The 19,553-nt window shown below is 48.3% G+C and overlaps 8 protein-coding genes across 8 annotated transcripts; 3 read left to right on the top strand and 5 right to left on the bottom strand.

Moving 5' to 3' along the window:
* Positions 1-769: 769 nt before the first annotated feature.
* F5891DRAFT_1124883 (G10 protein) lies at positions 770-1,422 on the top strand (the record flags this gene model as incomplete). Its single annotated transcript, XM_041363926.1, has 5 exons — positions 770-832; positions 882-1,081; positions 1,138-1,204; positions 1,255-1,342; positions 1,394-1,422. 5 exons carry the CDS (start codon positions 770-772, stop codon positions 1,420-1,422), a joined length of 447 nt encoding a protein of 148 aa, XP_041232498.1.
* Positions 1,423-1,694: 272 nt separating this feature from the next.
* Positions 1,695-3,465, top strand: F5891DRAFT_348804 (uncharacterized protein). Its single transcript, XM_041371459.1, has 5 exons — positions 1,695-1,753; positions 1,811-1,847; positions 1,939-2,020; positions 2,131-3,250; positions 3,371-3,465. Exon 4 carries the CDS (start codon positions 2,167-2,169, stop codon positions 3,202-3,204), a length of 1,038 nt encoding a protein of 345 aa, XP_041232497.1. The 5' UTR covers positions 1,695-1,753; positions 1,811-1,847; positions 1,939-2,020; positions 2,131-2,166; the 3' UTR covers positions 3,205-3,250; positions 3,371-3,465.
* A 141-nt stretch (positions 3,466-3,606) lies between these two features.
* On the bottom strand, positions 3,607-4,302 carry F5891DRAFT_1124882 (uncharacterized protein; the record flags this gene model as incomplete). The annotated part of the gene is made up of 1 exon (XM_041363925.1): positions 3,607-4,302. One exon carries the CDS (start codon positions 4,300-4,302, stop codon positions 3,607-3,609), a length of 696 nt encoding a protein of 231 aa, XP_041232496.1.
* Positions 4,303-5,535: 1,233 nt separating this feature from the next.
* On the bottom strand, positions 5,536-7,602 carry F5891DRAFT_348531 (PLC-like phosphodiesterase). The gene is made up of 11 exons (XM_041371457.1): positions 7,551-7,602; positions 7,309-7,474; positions 7,233-7,252; positions 7,103-7,181; positions 7,007-7,054; positions 6,918-6,944; positions 6,751-6,866; positions 6,384-6,682; positions 6,259-6,334; positions 6,133-6,208; positions 5,536-6,083 (listed from the first exon to the last, which is right to left on the bottom strand). The coding sequence occupies exons 2-11, from the start codon at positions 7,331-7,333 to the stop codon at positions 5,911-5,913; spliced, it is 939 nt and encodes a 312-aa protein (XP_041232495.1). The 5' UTR covers positions 7,334-7,474; positions 7,551-7,602; the 3' UTR covers positions 5,536-5,910.
* A 242-nt stretch (positions 7,603-7,844) lies between these two features.
* F5891DRAFT_999380 (uncharacterized protein) lies at positions 7,845-9,362 on the bottom strand. The gene is made up of 3 exons (XM_041378539.1): positions 8,879-9,362; positions 8,446-8,795; positions 7,845-8,382 (listed from the first exon to the last, which is right to left on the bottom strand). Exons 1-3 carry the CDS (start codon positions 9,226-9,228, stop codon positions 8,006-8,008), a joined length of 1,077 nt encoding a protein of 358 aa, XP_041232494.1. The 5' UTR covers positions 9,229-9,362; the 3' UTR covers positions 7,845-8,005.
* Positions 9,363-12,247: 2,885 nt separating this feature from the next.
* On the bottom strand, positions 12,248-13,542 carry F5891DRAFT_940250 (DUF55-domain-containing protein; the record flags this gene model as incomplete). Its single annotated transcript, XM_041374272.1, has 9 exons — positions 12,248-12,603; positions 12,669-12,837; positions 12,901-12,922; positions 12,980-12,995; positions 13,058-13,082; positions 13,133-13,152; positions 13,200-13,233; positions 13,284-13,385; positions 13,465-13,542. 9 exons carry the CDS (start codon positions 13,540-13,542, stop codon positions 12,248-12,250), a joined length of 822 nt encoding a protein of 273 aa, XP_041232493.1.
* A 581-nt stretch (positions 13,543-14,123) lies between these two features.
* F5891DRAFT_1229542 (uncharacterized protein) lies at positions 14,124-15,557 on the top strand (the record flags this gene model as incomplete). The annotated part of the gene is made up of 6 exons (XM_041369551.1): positions 14,124-14,214; positions 14,273-14,367; positions 14,425-14,457; positions 14,504-14,615; positions 14,673-14,841; positions 14,906-15,557. 6 exons carry the CDS (start codon positions 14,124-14,126, stop codon positions 15,504-15,506), a joined length of 1,101 nt encoding a protein of 366 aa, XP_041232492.1. The 3' UTR covers positions 15,507-15,557.
* A 409-nt stretch (positions 15,558-15,966) lies between these two features.
* On the bottom strand, positions 15,967-19,272 carry F5891DRAFT_348228 (uncharacterized protein). The gene is made up of 6 exons (XM_041371455.1): positions 19,079-19,272; positions 17,976-19,023; positions 17,850-17,920; positions 17,134-17,792; positions 16,946-17,081; positions 15,967-16,893 (listed from the first exon to the last, which is right to left on the bottom strand). Exons 2-6 carry the CDS (start codon positions 19,019-19,021, stop codon positions 16,115-16,117), a joined length of 2,691 nt encoding a protein of 896 aa, XP_041232491.1. The 5' UTR covers positions 19,022-19,023; positions 19,079-19,272; the 3' UTR covers positions 15,967-16,114.
* Between the last annotated feature and the right edge of the window lie 281 nt (positions 19,273-19,553).

Genomic DNA, 19,553 nt, shown 5'->3' with positions numbered 1-19,553 from the left:
GCTAGCCTAGTGGTCTTGTTCTATCGAACAGCGGATTAGAAGGTAGCGAAAAATGATGCAGTGATACCGGTTTCGGTGAAACTCGGACTATAATTACTTGTGTTCAGAAGGTTTAGATACAAGAACCTTGATATCTGTTTGATATCGGACGTTATTTGCGGGGGGCCCGTGGATAGACACGCGTGACAACATTGGTAATGAGTCTAACCGATAGATGGAGTCTGTGCTCACCGCATTCGTGATCCCCGTGCTTTCAGGACTGAGCAAATGCGATACTCGGCTATTGGAAGGATCGCGTTTCTACAACAAGGATAATCTAAGATTCATCATGACAAGTGACGAAAAGAGCACCTTTGCCAACCTAAGGTCCAGATAATGAGACTCGATTCATCGGTCAGAGATAAGCTATTACATAGAATGTAAGCACTCACTCTGCATGCCAATGGGCGACGCATAATCAGCAATGATACTTACTTACATGTCATGACTACAAGGGGATACAAGTAGCTCGCCTTTTACGAGTCTTTATGCCATGAATAGACCTAGATCACGGAAGAATGATTGAAGAGAAGACTTCTTTTGACACGAGATACGCGATATCATAGTTTCGTAGGGGCTACCGACGCCAGAAAGGTAACAAGACGTAGCCACAGACGTACAATGTCGACGAGTCAGGACAAGAACAAAAGACCCTAAATGGTAAGCTTTGTCAGAAATTGGTGTCGAAGAAAAGTTCTCACGGGTCGCTCTCACCTCCTCGTCATTAACGATGCCCAGAATACGCACAACGAGGACGAAGAAGCCCCCAGAAGGCTACGAAGATATTGAAAGCGTGGGTAATGATAATCAGCAGGCTCTTCCAATTCTGACAATGTCAGTAGATTCTCGATGATTATGCGAAGAAGATGAGAGACGCTGAGAACGAGTCTCATGAGGGCAAACGCAAGGCCGAGTCCCTCTGGCCCATCATGCGTATCTCACATACACGATCGCGTTACATCTATGAGCTCTATTATAAGCGTGAAGCTATCACGAAAGAACTTTACGACTGGCTTTTAAAGGAGGGATACGCAGATGCGAAGTAAGTCAATTGGTTGTCTCCAAAGTCTAGCGTATACTAAACGTCAATTGCTTCAGCTTGATAGCCAAATGGAAGAAGACAGGTTATGAAAAGTTGTGCTGCCTCAGATGTATCCAGACCAAGGTATTGTTCACCTTTCAATTCGCTGAGACATTACTCACTCATTTTTCCAGGATATGAACTACCAAGGCTCTACATGTATCTGTCGCGTGCCGAAAGCACAGGTACGGTCAGGTACGGTTGTCGAATGCGTACATTGTGGTAAGTGGTTTAATTTTTGTTTTTCGTTTGCGACTGACCTCTGTTCGTTAGGATGTCGCGGCTGCAGCTCAGACTCCTAGGCAGGGAGATCCATATCAAGTCATCAAGGAGCAGAACCTTATAACCAGTCGTCTACCTCGGAGGCGCCCATACGAGTTTTGTCAGTCGAGATACATCGGGAGGACAGATGGGAAACGTGTAGTCGCAATATCTGCGCCCTGAGGTCCATTGCGTCCATTTGCATACAGCAACAGTTTTTGCTCAGAATGTTTGTTATTTAGATATGATCCGTATTTTGTATTCTTGCAATCACCATTGAGGTGCTCTCCCGATCAACAACCAAGAATACAACATCCGAACATTACAATTTCGTCGATATGGTGAGGTTGGTAAACGTCTTGTATTTTCTGGGTATGTATTTTGTGGCGTCCATGAAAAAGTACAAGGACTTCTTGTACATTTGAACAGATTAAACGAAGACACTTCTGCAGGTTGCCATCTGCCGGTGAACTTCTACTCTTGTCTCCAGCGCGACCTTCATGCTGAATCCAAGGACTTGTTCTGCGAACCACCGCCAAAACGTCATGTCATGCAAGGCGCGCCACTGGGCGAACTTTTATAAGCTCAGGAGTGGGACTGTAGTACCCCGCTGCCAACAAAACAATCACACAGCAGCCGGTGAGTCATGTACCATCTTGGCGTCTATCCAACATTCTCATTATGGTCGGACCTACCTGCATCTATTGCAACCGCCTTCCGTTCTATTTCATACTCGACATGATGAACAGAAGAACAATCTTCACTCAAGAACACGCCGTACAGCAATGGTTTTTGCCCAGAGAACATCGCAAAGGAAGCGTCCGATGTGTCACAAGTGCGGGTCGACCATGGCGGGCCATACGCGGAAGAACAACATGGTCGTCTGCCCTGGGTCTGCTGAGCGTAAATCGCACCTTTTTTCAACCCCAGACACACCCCCACCTACATATGAGTTCCACGGCTTCCAGGTTCCACCTGGCGACCGCTGGCACTGGCGAAACCCTAATTGGGTCTCGCCACCCCACGAGAGACGATACGAGCAGGCTCACCGCGACGTGTCTCTCACACCTACGGAACCTCTGTCCGATGATGGGTCAGGAAAGGAAAACATTTCGCCCTCAACTATGGAGCATTCTCCTAGTCCTGACTATCCAGATGACGACTGGGCCGATAGCTCAGATCCTCTATACTACTATCCCAACTTTTCTATCAAGGAGGAATCCCCCGAGCCGCAGGATGACACCTACATATCGGATTACTCTCATTCGCCGCCTCCCCGCCAATGGTCCTCGTTCTCGCAGTCACCTATCACCGACGTAAGCCTTAACACGGCCCTCCGTGCAGGCACGCCACTGTACAGCGTGTACCGCGTCCCACGTCAAGACATTCCAAAAGTCAAACGCACTGCACAACGTGAGGGGAAACTTTTCAGTGTGATGGAAGCCCCTCCTGCACACCTCGCCAAGATCCCGCGTGAGAAATCACAAGAGACGGTGTGGGTCATTCTCAGCGATCGTGAGGAAGACCTCAAGTACGCAGTACATTCCCAACACATGCCGGGTGCCTTCGCCCAAGGCATGACAGCAGACTTCAGCGACTCAGAAACTAGCGCAGTAGCTCCAGTCATGCAGCACGTACCGTTCTGCAAAACTATAGATCAGCCGGTGATGCGCAACGCGACCTTTGACCAGTCGATGTACAGCATTCCTAGTGGGCTGGCGGGTCAAGAGACCTTGCGATCAGCCGGTTATGGGTTTCTTCAGATGGCATTTGCTGGGATTATCGGTGGCCTTGTCGTCACCTACGGACGGGCCCTCTTGTAGCGATTCGGGGCGACTATCCATCAGTGGTGTGGGGTTGGGAATTGGGGTACGTTACCTTTCTCGTTGGACTGCAGATACGAACTATATGACAGTTTGCGCTACTATATGCCTTATGTATTCTTTTGTTATGCTCTATGCCAGCTTTTCTTATGATGGACCACTTTAGTCAGTGTCATATCGAGACGGTTCAAGGATACAGTTACTCGAGGCCACATGCATAGACTCGGATGTGAACACCGCCAAACAATATAAGTAAGGTCAGTGTACACGTCAAAAATATACGTAGCAATACAAACAGAGTCAGAAAGCGTCGTCATGATACCTAAAAGTAGATAAAAGGTGATAAAGACATATTCATACACGCTCCATAACTTATCCCTCCAATTCTTGCCGATATCAACTCTATACCGCCCAATCATCTAACGTCCCACCACCAGGTCGACTTCCCCACCCTCGTGACATGCGTTCCTCCATATGATCATCGATCCGTGCAGAGCTCGAGCTCACAGGCCCCACAGTGAACAACCTCCCAAACCACCCAAGTGTCTCACCCTCTTCTTCATATTTCCCCTTGCGTTTTCTGCTTCGGTTCTTCCGCTTCTCCGAGATTTTCGAAGACCCTGCACGTGAGCTTGCATATGACTCTGGGAGCTCCGCAAAACTGATGCGCTTGGGCGTCGACACGCCTGAGGGACAATCACTCCCGAGAACTTTGGCCACCCCGTTTCCAAACATTTCTGAGAGGCTGCCTGCACTTGGCGATGAACGAGGTGTCGGAGGCACAGACGGCACTTTCAGGGAGGAATGTGTAGGTGGGGAAGGGGGTCGCGTAGATGATGAATGTCTGCCTTTCGTGAAGAGACGGGATATAGAGGCAGTGGCAGTGGACGTGCCAGCAACCGGGGCGGGGGTGGGAGTAACAGGCATGAAATTGGGCGATCGACTTTTTTTGGGATCTTTTCGAGGGGGAGAGTTGATGGAGGTGGAGGATGATTGTTCATCAAGGATTTTGCGGAGGGATTGGACGGTGCGGTAGCCAGTAGGGTGGTCTGATGAATCAGATGAAGAAGTAGAAAGCTCCTCGATGGGTGGGGTCATTATGCGGGAAAGAGGAGCTACGGATTGTCTAGGCGTCGTGGAGCAAGATAGGGATGCACACTCTGGCTTGCGATTGCGATCAGGAGACATTTGTTTCCTACGTACTGAGCAAGAGGACATAGACAGCTTCGATCCGCGTTCAGTGCATGTGCTCGTTGAACCACATCGTGATATGAAGGCACGAGAGGACGATGGATCAGTTGGTGGAGGTGTGGCTGACTCTGAACGCTTCACTATATTGGAAAGGAGATTGTATGCTGGGGTGGGAACATCCTGAGGCTGTCCCAATAGTACAGGTAATGACTGTGAGGACTGTAGCTCGTGCTGTGCGACAAAGCTGTGATCCTGCCAATCGGCCGAGCGCGATGAAGCAGAGGCCCGTAACCCCAGGGTGGATGGCAGCATTATCATGCCTGGATCAGCTGTTGATTCGACATACTGGGTGAATGCCCTAGGAGCAGGCGCAACGAGCAAATCACGTTTCGGGAGCGAAAATTGAAGCTGTGAAGCGCTTGAGCATGAGCCGTTGAGCTCCAATAGTGACGGCCTTCTCCTGTACCGCAAATCCCTCATATTTGATATGGGGAGACTCTGACTAATCGCAGCTTCGTTCGGCTTGACCGGACTGATGTCTATAACCTCCTCGTCAAACAACCTATCCACAGCTTTCGATATCTCATCCAGATGTGTCATCCATGTCCCATGCACACCGCTGTTCAATCTGATTCGCGTTGAGAGGTTCCTCGCACGAACTTCGAGAGAACGGATCCGGCCCGACCTCGGATGAGAGCAACGTCGAAAGACTGCATTGAGTGGAGATTGAGCTCTGCATGAGCGCATTTGACATCTCAAGTGCATGCACACTGCGCTCAAGCAGCGCGTCGAGGGATGGGTCGACGGTTGACACAGAAAATGACTGGCGTTTGCGTCTGCGTGTGTGCAGTGCCGTGCGTCGGGGCGGAATGAGCTGAAAACGTTGTGGAGCGTAGGCCACAGCCTCTTCCTCCGTGTCTGCGTCTGCCTCCTCCTGGCTATCAGGGTAGTCAGGCGGTCTATCAAACTCGTTTCCCGCGAAGAACACTGAATTGGATGGTTTACTCAGATTGAGCGGAGCTGAGTACTCTGGGAGAGTCTGTACTGTGTCGTATGACAGTCTTGAAACTGAGGAACGCTTTCTGTGCGTTCTGCGAGATTGATGGTGGTGGTTTGATGAGTTCATGACTACCGGGTGATTTGAATGATAAATAGCATAGAGACACGCAAACAAGCGCCTGATGGAGCTGGGTGAGAAGTAGAATCAGAACAGAGGGGCAAGTATAGCAATGAGTCAGCGCAATTGGCGCAACCGTCTCTCTGCCACATGTAGATTTTCAATACGGCCCGTGGAGTCACGATTGACATAAGGATATCATCTGACGTGACCAAGCATGTCGCAAACTTACGCCAATCGATCAAATTACATAATCGTGCAATCATGGCATCTGCTTCTATACCCTCCAGCTCAAGTAATAAGTAATGGACGTGTAATCAAAATATTAAGGCTCGTCAACATCTAGAAAATGGTCAATGGTAAATCATAATGCAATCACTTCTCCAAGATCCCGTTGATCATGCTACTACAGTCACAGACGTCTCGGGTGGTGCAAAATTGTCAAATGGACCTGCAGCACCTTCAAGGTACAGTCTTGCGGCTCTATTTGCCAAAATAGAGGGCAGATAAAACTTCCAGGTCGTCCAGAGGAACCACCGGCTGTGCTGAGACAGGATAGAGTCGTAATTGACTAATAGCATGCTGAATAATTGTCCACGCCACGTAAATGAGTTCCTCACCTTGAAGAGCGGCACGCAATTCGAGCCACTTCTTCGTCACGTCCGTAAGAATGACATCAATGCCCCATCGTACAGCCTGTCCTAACTTGAGACTAGAGGTGGCAGTGTAGAAGTAAAGCCACCGACCTCCATCATGTGCTCCGGCTCATTTACTGTCCATACCATAATCTTCTTACCCGCAGCCTTGCACTCATTCCGGAACCTTTGGTACTGTCACGGGACCGTCACTCAGATACAAGAATGAAACTCACTTCTGGCCATCATAGGTGGTTAGAGAGGCGAACGCCATCGAAAAAACCTCCACCCCATCCCAGAAATATTTCCGTGCAATCGAAAGGCTCACACCAATGTGTGAGCGTCTACAATATTGTAATCTCGCTTTCGCAAAAGCCACGAAACGCGGATGCCAAAGGCCCAGCAGAATACGGGGAGCCAACTTCGTCTGCCAATCAGGCTGCGTTGAGATAACATCATGCATAAGCGAGAAGAGGCGGTCAGGATCATTCTGAACTTTGACGTCAACGTTAAACTTGACATGTTGGTTCTCGGGCTACAAAGAACGTGGGCGAAACGATTGGATGATGAACGCATGGACGCCGTGGATATAAGGGGACTTACTTTCATCAAAAGAGCGATGGTCTGCGCGAACGTGGGGATACATTGTTGAGGTTGCTTGATAGTACGGATGCGTTCCATTCCATCTTTGCCGTACCAATGCCGGTCCCTGATTAAGCCTACATTCATTGGTCAGCTCACGAACGTGCCTTAGATTGGAAGCTGACAACCTTTTGATCCTGTGGTCCTCTCCAGATCTGTAGAACGCACGCAGCATCGGATGGGCGAATTGGAAAAAAGAGTGAAATATTCAACATACCCGGGTCATGGAACATTATGACGACCCCGTCCAACGACACATGAACGTCTGGGATACAGGTTATGGAGACCAACACAGGCCAGGGTTATTAAATACCGCTCTCGATGCCTTCTGCCCCATCGTTGATGGCGGCTTCAAAGCTAGCGAGTGTGTTCTCTGGGAAAGCTGCTGAAGCCTTGCGATAGCTTATTAGTGGTGTTGCCCATGATTCAATTATTTGACTCACTCCTCGGTGACCCCAGCATTCTGAAACATTATTGTCAATCCGGCTCCGTTATAATGAACGTGGTGAATGCCATTACCTGGTAGGACTTGAGTTGCGGTCATGTTTGAACTACACGCAAGTACTAGAGATGGGGTATTAAGGAAGTTCAAGAGGTAAGAGAGGAAAGGACTTTAAGGAGAGCGGTATTGAAGGCAACTGTTTTAAATAGCAAACCCAAACACTAGTACTCTTATGAGTGGCAGCTGGGAAACAAACGTTACCCGAACGAAAGTCGGCGAATAAGAGAAGGACTTGAATAATTATTTCAAAATTTCGCACCGCTCGAGCTGACGTTATAGAATTCAAAGTAACCAGACCAACCCGAAACAAGAATTTTCGGGATATAGTAACTATCACAACACCAAACTTGCAGGCATTGCAAAATGCATACATCAGGTATCAAACAAAGGGGGTTCAAACGTTCAACGTTCAACGTTCAACTTCTGGCAAGGATGACCAAGAGTGTGACGCGACGAGAAATCTTCTTTTTACCTTTTAGGTAATCGGCGCTTGTGCGAAAAGGGCGCGGTAAACCCTATAAGAAATGCGGGGAAACCCGTGGTCTTTGTGGGGTTAAAGTCACGAAACCATACTACATCCATTGGTATATCAGAGTCGGTCCGAAATCCCCACATATTATAAACATTTATATAATGGAGTCAAGAATGGTATCATGCACTGGAAGTATTCCAGAACCCAGCAATATTACCTATGTTGCCACGTCATTTATTCAACTAGTGGTGCTGTCTGCCGACAACTACCATCCCCTCATCGTCCGTCTCCGTTCCATATTCGCTGGCGCTTCCTTCTTGCCTCAACGATCGAGACAACGAGGTGTCAACGCTCGGAGTCTCACTGCCTTCCTCGTCGCTTGGCACATCCGGAACTTCATCGGATGCAACCTCGACAGGGGTAGCCGGTATGGGATCCGATTCTTCGACAGGTGGCAATTCAGCTTGCATTTCTGGCTGTTCGGCCGGTTCCATGTCTTCTTCTGAGGTGACCCTGACGGAGATTTCACGTAAAGCTGCCAACATCTGATCTCGGACTAGCGTCGTCAATTCAGGGACATCCGATGCAGAGAGTCCTGCGGTTGAAATTGGTGGGAGAACTGTAAAATATCAGTGAAATTAAGCGGCCATAGATTGAAACGAGTCAAGAATTGCCTACTGACCTCGGACCCTGATCGTGCCTGATCCGAACACACCCTTGCGATAAATTCTCCAGTAATTCTCACAAACAACAGGTATAACGGGTATTCCAGCTTCGACAGCGAGGTGGAAAGCACCCTTCTTGAAAGGCAGTAACGACGGTACTTCTTGGCAGTGCCGCGTGCCCTCAGGATACATCATCAACGAGATGCCCTTCGCTTTCATCTCATCTCCAGCAGCTGCGAGTGATCCGTGTGCCCTTGCACTATTTCCACGATCTACAAACACAGCACCCGACATGAACATCCAGGGACCCAGAGGTGACCATTGGAGCTCCTTCTTAGCCATAATGGACGCCTTCCTGGGGAACATCCTACAAGCACGATGCGGAACAAAATATGAACCATGTCAGTTACACACCACTCATCATAAGCTTCTTTAGCAAATGACACATACCTTCCCAAATACAAAATATCAAGCATACTCTGGTGATTACCCACCATGACCACAGGGCATGTCTGAAGATGCTCCTCGCCCTCGACCTCTACTCGGATATCCAAAACACGACTAGCAATGGCATAGAACGACCGGGCCACGACATAGTTGACATCATGCCTGCGACCCACCAACGTCATTCCGACTGCAACAAAGACTCCCCATGTCGAGACTACTGCCAGCGTCCCAAGGTAAATAGTGAGTTGAGCATAATAACGCCCAACGGGAGAAGCTGAGGCGATTGTCCGAAGTACGATAACAGGAACAGAGATATAAGCCAAAGGTTTGATGAGAAGAGCAAGAAAAGACATGAAGAATCGCGGTATAGACTCTAGATGATTAATCACTTGAGAAATCAATAAAAACGCGACGCAACGCACGCTGTATAGCCAGCGGACGTGCACGCGGTAAAAGTGCTTGTGACAGCTCAGATGGGAAAACCAGCCATATGTTGACTTTGGTCCTTTTCGACCCAAACTCAAGTACTCATCACCCAACGGAGTGTGAAATAAATATCTTTTCCCTACCGAAATCAACTCGGCATTCAATTTTTAACTCTTTTTACAATGTACTTGATGTTCAAGCCCTTGGCAGCATTGCTGCGCTGCAGCTTCACGAACTGAGGCTTATAATTTAAGTTAGGTGGATCCGCAAATAATATTTCGCATCAAGGCGGTAATTGCGATATTTAAATCCTTTGTAGATGTTCAAAGACACGTAGTCAATCTGAATGACCTGTGATTGTGACGGGACTTATGGTCTTCCCTGAACTTCCACGTTGAACAGACATACATATCAAGATGTTGGCACGCGACGACTGGAACAAGCAGCCAAGGGATCTGTTTAAGCGAAGGAGAAAGCACGATAAAGCAGGTTCGTGCCTACCACTAGTCGAACCAGTCTGACATACAGTCCATGGAAGAGAAGAGTGTTGCAAGGCTACTAGGAAAGCCACTCGATGATTATTCACTTTGCCGAGCAAGTCTGTGCACCAACAACTGTTCCATCTACATGTTCGTGAGTTTTACCTTGTTTGATGCTAAATCAAGTACCCATTCTCATGATGAACGCCTGCCTACTCATTCCAGAGATTCTACACATCTTCTTTGACGTTTAAAGTATCTTCATAAACTCTAGTTCGTGTCATTGGGATCGCTTCCCTCAACCTAACCAAGGAGGGTCACGAAGTTCTTTAGCTGTTCTCTGCAAGTCTGCCGCATATTCAAAGATATAGTTTTGGATGTGCTCTAGGCTGAGCTAGAGAATCTGGGACCGCTTTTCATTTGTCTTTCACAAGATTCATGAACCAAGATTTCTGGATCAAAATGTATGTGCAAGTCCTACCGGTGTTTCGACTGCGATCAGTGTTTTCATTGGTATCACTGTCAGATCATATGAAGGCCTGTAATCACGGATGATTGGTCAGTCTTTGAGCCAACTTTGAGCAACACGCATTCCGGGTGCACGTTCTGGGACATTCAGATGTTTTTGGATGTATAGATGCGAAATTTATTCATGCCATAATGGACTTTTCTTCACGGTCGAAGCTGTCAATGCCAGACCTCTAAGCGCTCTCCTGTAGAACATGTCCTCGTGGTGTCCATTCATGTAAGTATGCGTTCTCTTCTGGACCCTGACCTCGTCAAGCATTCACCACAACTGGACGACATCGTACTACCTATCGTGCTTCCTCACGTTAGCGAACCTCTTCCTCTTAGCTGCGGATGGTAACGCTTGCCTTGTTGGCCTCCGACGACTGGAATTCACTATCACGGAACGTCTGGACGGCGGCGAGCTTCAATTTCGTACCTTTGGCCTCGGCAAATTAGTCATCCAATCATTAGTCTCTTTGATCTCCGACAGAGAAATTGTAGAAGGTTGTGTTGTTCAATGCAAATCGCTGGAGCTGTGGTTCTGAGAACCTGAAACTGTTCTTCTTGTCGGACGACATCCTACGCAAGTGGGACAATCTTCTACGTTCGGATGGTCTAGAGTGTATCAAACTGAACGGACCCTGAGACGTCAGACGATGTCGCTTATGCGTTCAGCTTCGATACATTCGATCCCCTCACGCACTTCTTCAGTCTCCAGAGTTCCAAGAGCTTTGTAATCTGTTTGCATGTCATTGATTGACGATAAAATCTCTGGCAGACACGACCCAATATTTCCGTGGCCGTGTGGCCTTACCGTCATCACACCCCGATCTTACGAAGCTTGGTTTGGTATTCGACGCTATGAATGTAAATCCACTTATGACTGAAAAACTGATAGGTGGGGTTTGCAACGCAAATATCACCAACTTTTGTGTCGAATGCTCTCCGGTCGAATAACCATGACAAGTTGCGGTCGTGTTTGTGGCGAGTTTACCATGTGTGAAAAAGATCAAAGTCGAGCTCGGGATATCCTGGTGTCTCGACCGAAATATACGACACGGCGGGGAAAGTGACATTTTACCACCTTTTGCCGCCAGTGAAATTACATTCGAAAGGTACTCTAGGGTGCTCTGGAACACTCTAGCCAGGTTTAGATCTGCTTTTGATTAAAATCTTGTAAGAGGTAAAGTGTTGAAACCTTCAATGTGCGACAGTCTAAGTGGAACGAGGTGTTAGAGTGCATCAGCGTGATACTTGATCAAGAAACAGGACGTAATAGTTAGAGTTCAGTGTCATGCTCAGGCTACAAAGAAGGTCAATACAAAAGATCCTTTACAGTCAATCCTTGTTGTAATCTTTGAGCAACGCCCACACCGGTCGGCCTTGTCCTTCCGTAGATATCAATTGATGTTCTCAAATAATGTACACGTCGGATCCAGCGCCGAGTCTCGCCCGCATTCCATATATGTCGGGACTACTATCTAGAGTATCTGGTGCGTTCTATTATGTAGGATTTGATAAGCGGACTCTTCCCACTCTGGCGTGATGAGAAAGTTACATACTCGTCCTTGTACATGACATTGGGAATGACACATTGGATATTGTGTGTATGCTGTTTCCCCAACAGGCTAGCGAGCATGCACCAGCTAGGAGGCGGGAGTACATCGTCCGTGGTAAATACGGCAGATCAATCGATAATGGCAAAGCTGTGGCGGATAGCCTTAGCATTCTGTATCTGATCACGAGTTGCCGTTCTATCCTGTTCCGGAACATAGACAAGGAATAGTAGGAATAGTCATGCAAACGACCTAAATGAATAGCATAAATGGCGCGCCTAGTGCGCCAACAAGGCAATCAATACAATTAATATTGTGAAAGGAGTGTACCTTGCTGTGCCCGCAGCTGATCCACCGAATGTAAGGATCAGTGACAAGTACAGCATAATCGTAGAGATATGTCAATCCTCCTTCTTAGTCCGAACGGAGCGTCGGTGAGGTACCGTGACCTTCTGAGTTCCAGTATCGACATCAGATGCCTTCCTTTTCTTGCCTTTCTTTGGTTTTATGTCGGGCTCTTCACTCGCATCGACTTTCCCCTCAACTTCGCTGCCACCGCCGTCGTTGTTCGTTGAATTTGTTTTCGCCCTAGAATTCTTTGTGGCAGGCTGTCTTGGGCGTGTTGATGTACTCGGTTTTTTCTTCCCGAATGTCATTTCCTCCCAACCACCTTTTTCTGACATCATCTGGATGATCCCCCAACATTCCTGACTGACCCGTTGAACGCTCAAACGTCCGCGTGTGACAAGGGGCATCGCTATAGAGAAACACATGGTAGCGAGTCATTGTTGGGCAGTTGAGCGAAATCAGAAGTCTCGGTACCTTTCACAGCTTTCATTCCATCCGTGCCTATATACGCAATTTCATCTGGTGGGTCCGATTTCGCCGATTCTGCGATGTGACGGAGAAGAGACAGCGGGACAAAATGTTCAGCGCGAGATAGGAATGTAGCATCTATCATAAACCACTTCGGATCATCTTGTTTAGTTTTCTAATAGAATATCCGAGGCTACGGCTCAATAGGGCGCACGAATATAATCTGTATCAAATTTACCGGATCGAAGTAGGGGTGAGAGCTGAAGAACAGTAACGTCAATGTGGTAAATGCTTGGTAAAATTATGTCGAATCGAACCTATCCCATGCCGTGTCTATAAGATAAGTACAAGCCTATGAGAAAGATGTTTTGGATATTTATATCTCCAGGACGTACAATCGGGATACGCTTCCTTCGACACCTATGAGAAGGAATGAGTATGGAGGGCAAGCAAAGAACTGGACAGCAAACCTCAGCAAACCCAGCGATGCCTGTATACACGTTAAGGTAAAATTCATAAGGACGATCACTAACTGACCAGGGCTTTTACAATTGGAATGATAGAATAATATCTTTCTGACGAGCTTGATGAAATGTCAAATTGAGGTCAGGGGATACGCACCTTGTCTCCAATGGACATTTCCTTCATCAAGTTACGTGCTTCGAAGTTCCGCACCCCTTCCCACGGCGTCGCCCTTGCAGCTTCAAAATCATCCACACTGAACTATAGCACGCGCAATACACCGAGCTGTATATTGAGCTCTCGCGTTTATGGAACGCCTCTTGGAACAAAACACACACACCTTGACATCTTTGCCCTTCACTACACGCGAATCTGGCTCGGCTTTCATAAGCCAATATTTTCTGTCTGTACTTGTCATGGGCTAGCTAGAAATTCAGAGGCTTTTTAAAAGTATGTTAGTCTTCGTAGTGCTCGGATGGCACACTCAAGCCGATAAATTCAAACTCAGTCGTTTCTTGCCAACAAAGCCAAGCGAACAACAAGAGCCACTTTCCTGAGCATGCAGTCACCATAGTAGGTCAAGGGCGGGTGGTAATTCCTGTAATCGTTGAGCTGTGCTCATTTAACATTCAGCCCTGATAGAAGTTCCGACGGAAAGGCGAAATCTCTCATGGACCGTTGCTGCGCAGATTTTCCACATGTACCTTGAAGGCTGTGTCTGTCCAGCAAGTCATGCGGCTTGAACTGCGGACCAACCTACACGAAAGGAGGGACGTTGTTGTCCTTTCTACGTCGTGCGGCCGATAGCTAGTACTATGGAGTGTCATCGCACAGTACTGTGACGTAGCATACTTTAGGCCTGACTCAGTAATTGTGCAACGGCAATGCAACGGATCTTATAATACATCCTGTGAGAACCACGCCTTGTTTTACTACCTCGCACCTATTGAAAACTTTTAAAAACTCGCTCGACAGTTTGCCATTTTCACCTGTAACATAATGTCGAGCGACCAAGATCGTAAAGACCGTGTGCCATCTCCCACTGGCAGCTCTTCCCGTGGGAACGTAGTTGATCATAATGCCCCCCATGGTAAGTCGAGAGTCTGTTCCAGCCCGTTGCGCTGAACACATTCTCACCATGTCTGAAGTTACAGACGAGCTTGCATCCAGGAGGAATGGACCAGAGTCTGCTGGAAAGAACCACATGATCAACGTCCAGCCTTTGAAACGCAGTGAGATGCAGGTCAATAACACCATACTTTTGCAATCTAGGTCATGATATCTGACGGGACTTGTTTAGCCCTCGTATGCACAAGACCTCGGTACTGGGGAGGTACGTTTGCTCATTTATGTGATACATCTCTCTCATATCAGCATAGGTCACTCATGGCTTCTATGGGTCATTCCTGCAAGGTCTTGGCACCTGTGTCGGGTTCTGCGGTGCCATTCCTTGCTGCCCTTTCCCAAACCCATTCCGAAATGTCCAACAAGGTATGCACTGCACTCTTCAATGTTCAAATCATGTTCTGACTAGGATTCCGTGTCAAGGTTCGGTTGGTCTGGTCACAAGGTTTGGCCACTTTTACAAGTCGGTCGACCCTGGTCTCGTACAGGTTAATGTCTGCACGGAAGACTTGCGTATTGTCGATGTCAAAATTCAAATTAGCGCCATTGGCAGGCAAACCGTCATCACTCGTGACAATGTTAATGTCGAAATGTGCGCTAATTTTATATTCATATATTGCATCCATCAATTGATCATTACGGCACCCATCCCCTAGTGACTCTGTCATCTACTTCCAGATTATTAACCCTTATCGTGCTGCCTTTGGTATCAGTGATCTACGCCAGGCGCTTATCGAACGTGCTCAGACCACCTTGAGGCACGTTGTCGGTGCCCGCGCAGTTCAAAGTGTCGTAACTGAGCGCGAGGCTATCGCCTTCGAGATTGCTGAGATTGTCGGTGACGTTGCCGATAAATGGGGTGTTGCCATTGAAGGTATCCTGATCAAGGATATCATTTTCAGCCCCGAAGTTTCCGCTTCTCTGTCTTCTGCTGCGCAACAGAAGCGTATTGGAGAGTCCAAGGTCATTGCAGCCCGCGCAGAAGTTGATTCTGCTCGCCTTATGCGCCAAGCAGCCGATATCCTCGCATCACCAGCTGCCATGCAAATCCGTCAGCTGGAGGCTCTGCAGCAGATGGCCAAGTCTGGTAACACTAAGGTCGTTTTCGTTCCTATGCAACTTCAAAGCGATGTTGTTGGTAGACTTGGCTCCAGCAATAATGCTGAGGCATCTGGGTCTGCACTGCGTGACGAAGTGGGCGAGTCCCTTTCCGGCACAGGTCGTGCAGGTCTTCTAGCCAGTATCGCGGATGTATAATCTTTTACTTATTTTGATTCTCTAGTGGACGGTTCCTATTTTGTTGCTCTATATCTATCCATGTATTTTCACGGATATCTTATCAGCTCTATTTGTTCATGACTCAATTCCTTTTGTCTCCCTTTTGTACGATGGTTGGTATGCCTTAATGATATTCAATGATTTAACGTATGCGTGCAGGATCCTACCAGGACAATTACTTCCAAGCGTATAGCAGTATAAAACAAACAGGTAAAGGTAGTAACTGAAGTGGGTACTACTATAAAATTTGTTGGCTGGTACTACTTTAGACAGGATGTATGTAGACTTCATTCTTTCACAGACTCAAGCGTAATAAAGACAGATCAAACACAGATGGAGACGGAAGAGGAGAGGGTAGCAGAGGGAATCGAAACAAATCGTAATAGGCACATCTCGAGAGCAAATAACGGGTGACCGACAATAGGAGCATAACCCAGCTCATGATCCAGTGTGATAGTATGTCGTGGTCCAAGGCAAACGGACAAACAAAACGAAACAAGGAGATGAAATTGAGCAGCGAAATCAAAAAGAAGGGATTCGAATTAGGGCGCAGTGGCGAAGGCGAGGAGCGTTCTGAATCACGCTGCTCAAGATGACGACGACGACGACGGATGCGTGTTATGCTGGTCGAGATCCAAGCTTGCAAGCGTGCCATTGAGATCGTGGATGGGATCGTGTTCCTGCACATCGTATTGGCTCGAGCGTCCTTGTGATGATGTCTGACTGGAGTTCGGCCGAGAGATTGGTTCTTGGCGCGTTATGCAACGCCCGCCCTCAAACGTCTTGGCAGAGCCATCCAGGAACGGAACATATCGCTGGGACCCACTTGGTGTACGTACAGGAGGAACGGCTCTCTCATTGGAATGGGCAGTCGCAGCCTTGAACTCTATGATGTTATCATAGCGCGACGGGTTCATGGAATGGGGCAGCAGATCGTAGCTGTCTGAACCTCTCCGTGTGTACATATTCGGGTCCGGGGAGAAAGGAGAGAACGAGGACGTGAGATGTGATCTATGGTGTTCCACAGAACTCATGTTTGATGGTGGGCGTGGTCCGGACCCCCCTGGACACACATCGTACGGCAGTTGACTGTCAGAGAGTGGCTGGTTCATGATGAGCGACCTTAGTTTTTCCTCAGAGTATCCACTGCCTTTTGCAGCGTCGGTGTAATTGCGGTTCGATGCATCACTTCCACCGCCCGATTGACCTTGGCCTGACAGACCAAGCCTTTGCAAGAGTTGAATCGCCTGTTCTGGCGTCATCTGACTCTGAGGAGCCTGGCCCTGCGCAGATGACATCTGAGCCTGGAATTGAGCCTGAAGTGCGGCTGCCTGAGCTGCCTGCGCAGCAGCTTGCGCAGCTTTATCTATGATATCACCATTAGTCAGTTGGGCGTGTCACAACATACGAGGACGCACATTGACTTCTACCCCAGCTCAATCGAATTCTACTCCCTCCGATAGGAAAGCCTTGCATCTTCTCGATAGCCCGTTCTGCATCAGCCTTTCGAACGAACTGAACAAAACCACAATGTTTGCCGACGGGCACCTTCACCTGTACAGATACCGCTACATTAGCGTCCCACCAATAGCGCGAATGCTCTCACGTAGTGAATCTCGCCGAACGGAGTAAAGAACGTCCGCAAGGTCTCTTCAGAAATCAAAGGCGACAACCCACCGACGAAAACAGTCGTGTTATAGGGGTCGGTAGAAGTGAGCTGCTCGCCATTCGGCCCGATGAGGTTGCCAAGGATAGCACGGGCCTGGGCGTGGTGTTTCCATGACTCTTCAGAGATAATGTACCGCGGTGCCACGGAATGATCTTGTGAGTCATATGCCGAACTAGAAGGAACGATACCTTTGGCGTTACTAATGGAGCCACCGTTGGCATACTGGTGGGCGAGGGCAAGGACATTGGCGGAGAGACCAAGCATCTCATCCGACGACATCGAAGACAAGACTCCTGAAGACGCGGTTGTGCTGGCCTCAGATCCAAGGGAGGGTATAGAGCTTGAACCGCTCAACGCTGAGCCCGAAGCGGAGGAACCAACGGGCACGCTGGCCAACGAAGATGAAGACGAAGATCCGGCGCTCGTCGAAGCTGCCATAGGTGCAGAGACGCTCCTTGGCTGAACACCAAGGGGGAGGGCTACCGTCACTGGGTTTGTCCGCTGATCAGAAGTAGGGGAACCAGGAAACTGAATTTGGGGAAGATCCGTTGGCATAGGAGGCGGCTTGAATTTGGCCGTGGCAGGAGATATTCGCACTGCAAAAAAAAATCGCGTTATTAACTTGCCCGAAGTAGGATACGAAGATGACTGACTTGGGCGTGAAAGGCAGTACAGGCCATGCATCTCTATCAGTGCACGCTGTTGGTCCGCTTCCTCGGTAAATCTGTGTGCGAAGGGGGGACTATGAGTTTGTTCGTCTCGTTGCACGACAGACTCACCGTACAAACCCATACCCTCGCGATATGCCAGTTACAGGATCGAGCATGATCTTGGCACTCTTACAGCTCAAGAAAGGCCGAATGAACTTGGGTTCACGATCATTCCGTAGACCAAGCACTGGGTTCCGAAACACGGCCACGAGGTCTGAATTGGAAGTTTCTGGTGCAAGATCACCAACAAATATGCTGTACTCTTTCGGGAACTGTGGTTGTGCCGTAGGGACAATTACACCAGCTGTTTGGAAAGAAGGCGCAATTGAACCGGTGGGAGCAGAAGAAGCCCAGTTAAGGACAAAGGGCTTATTTGAGTTTGGCATTGTGACTGGCTGCGCACTCCCGCCACAGTTCACTTGGTTGAGAACAGAAGAAGCGATAGCTGGTGAGGGGAACGTGAGATAGCAGTAACCAGAGTTATTGGTTGGTTGAGGGGCGACGGCGTCTGGGCTGGGGTTTGGAACTTTGACGGTGACTGGGTCCCAACCCATCAGAGCACAAACCTGTTTTGCGTATTCTTCATCCATCCAAGGTTCGAGTTCGCCCCACCAGAGAGTAGAGCGTAGTATGTTTGGGCCGGAGTTGGAGTTGGCGGGCAGAGCGAGATCGCCGGACGGTGCAAACGATTGAAACTGGCGATGGAGGTACCCTTCACGCTCAGCGTCGGAGGGGGCGTTGTAGTAATTGGTGTTTATAGAGAGAGCGGCGGGCGAGCTGCTGTGTGGGATGGGAGGACGGTGGTGGTTAGAAGATGAGAAGTGTTGGGTAGATGTGTGTCTATTTGGGGCAGCTTGAAATGCTTCTGGGATTATTCCAATACTGCTGTATTCCTTGTCTGGGTGAATACCAATAGAGTGGGGTATTAATGCCGAACTGCTCGTGTTGGGAAGATAGACACCTAATCCGCCGGACGTACGTCGATCTCCTGACACAGGATGAGTAGGAGAATTGGAAGGATAATGGTTGGACATGTGGTGGTCGATATCTGCGGCTGAACGAGAGTATGCCACACCAGGAGGATAGCTAAAGTCGTGAAAGTCAATACGAGACATATCTGAATTAATCAAGAGGTAAGTCAAGTCTGAAACGACCAATAGGAAATTGCGCACAATTACGACGAGAGGGAGATCAAAGGACGAATGAAAGGAGGAAACTGTGAATTGCGAACAAAAAGTGGATAGCAGAGGGCAGATGTGCTCTGAAAAAAATGTGAAAGAAAAAGCGAGTAAAAAACGACTGCAAGAGAGCAATAGAAATAGAAAATAAGACTGATTGATAGCGATGCAATGCAAGACGAAGTGCAACAAAGATTGTTTTAGTGTCTTGTAAGATAGATGGCAACTGGGAGTACGTCGAGCACGTCGATGAGAATAGAGAGATTGGACGTACTAGAAGTCTCGTGGCAGAGTAAAGATTGTACTAGTAGCTGTCTGATTAGTTTCCAGGGCCAGTATAATGGTAGAGCGGAGTACGATTTAGCGTTTGAGACTCATTTTCACTGATGATCGTGGACCTTGGACCAACGTATTGGTCACTGCTGTCGAGCATACCAAATGCCCATTATTCAACTCATCCATGCCTGGA

This window comes from Suillus fuscotomentosus (assembly GCF_016647785.1).
Source record: "Suillus fuscotomentosus strain FC203 chromosome Unknown F5891scaffold_3, whole genome shotgun sequence".
NCBI classification, from domain to species: Eukaryota; Fungi; Basidiomycota; class Agaricomycetes; order Boletales; family Suillaceae; genus Suillus; species Suillus fuscotomentosus.
The sequence above is the reverse complement of the archived record's forward strand: the minus strand, read 5'-3'. Positions and strand labels throughout refer to the sequence as shown.

Coding starts and splice junctions, on each gene's coding strand:
- F5891DRAFT_348804 (XM_041371459.1), top strand. CDS start 2,167: ATGGTTTTTGCCCAGAGAACATCGCAAAGGAAGCGTCCGATGTGTCAC.
- F5891DRAFT_348228 (XM_041371455.1), bottom strand. CDS start 19,021: ATGTCTCGTATTGACTTTCACGACTTTAGCTATCCTCCTGGTGTGGCA. Junction 17,793..17,849: donor GTACTGCCTTTCACGCCCAA/GTCAGTCATCTT, acceptor TTTTTTTTGCAG/TGCGAATATCTCCTGCCACG. Junction 17,082..17,133: donor CGTTCGGCGAGATTCACTAC/GTGAGAGCATTC, acceptor GTATCTGTACAG/GTGAAGGTGCCCGTCGGCAA.
- F5891DRAFT_999380 (XM_041378539.1), bottom strand. CDS start 9,228: ATGTCTTTTCTTGCTCTTCTCATCAAACCTTTGGCTTATATCTCTGTT. Junction 8,796..8,878: donor GATATTTTGTATTTGGGAAG/GTATGTGTCATT, acceptor TCGTGCTTGTAG/GATGTTCCCCAGGAAGGCGT. Junction 8,383..8,445: donor AGGCACGATCAGGGTCCGAG/GTCAGTAGGCAA, acceptor GATATTTTACAG/TTCTCCCACCAATTTCAACC.
- F5891DRAFT_348531 (XM_041371457.1), bottom strand. CDS start 7,333: ATGACCGCAACTCAAGTCCTACCAG. Junction 7,253..7,308: donor CGCAACTCAAGTCCTACCAG/GTAATGGCATTC, acceptor ATAATGTTTCAG/AATGCTGGGGTCACCGAGGA. Junction 6,084..6,132: donor ATTGCGTGCCGCTCTTCAAG/GTGAGGAACTCA, acceptor GCATGCTATTAG/TCAATTACGACTCTATCCTG.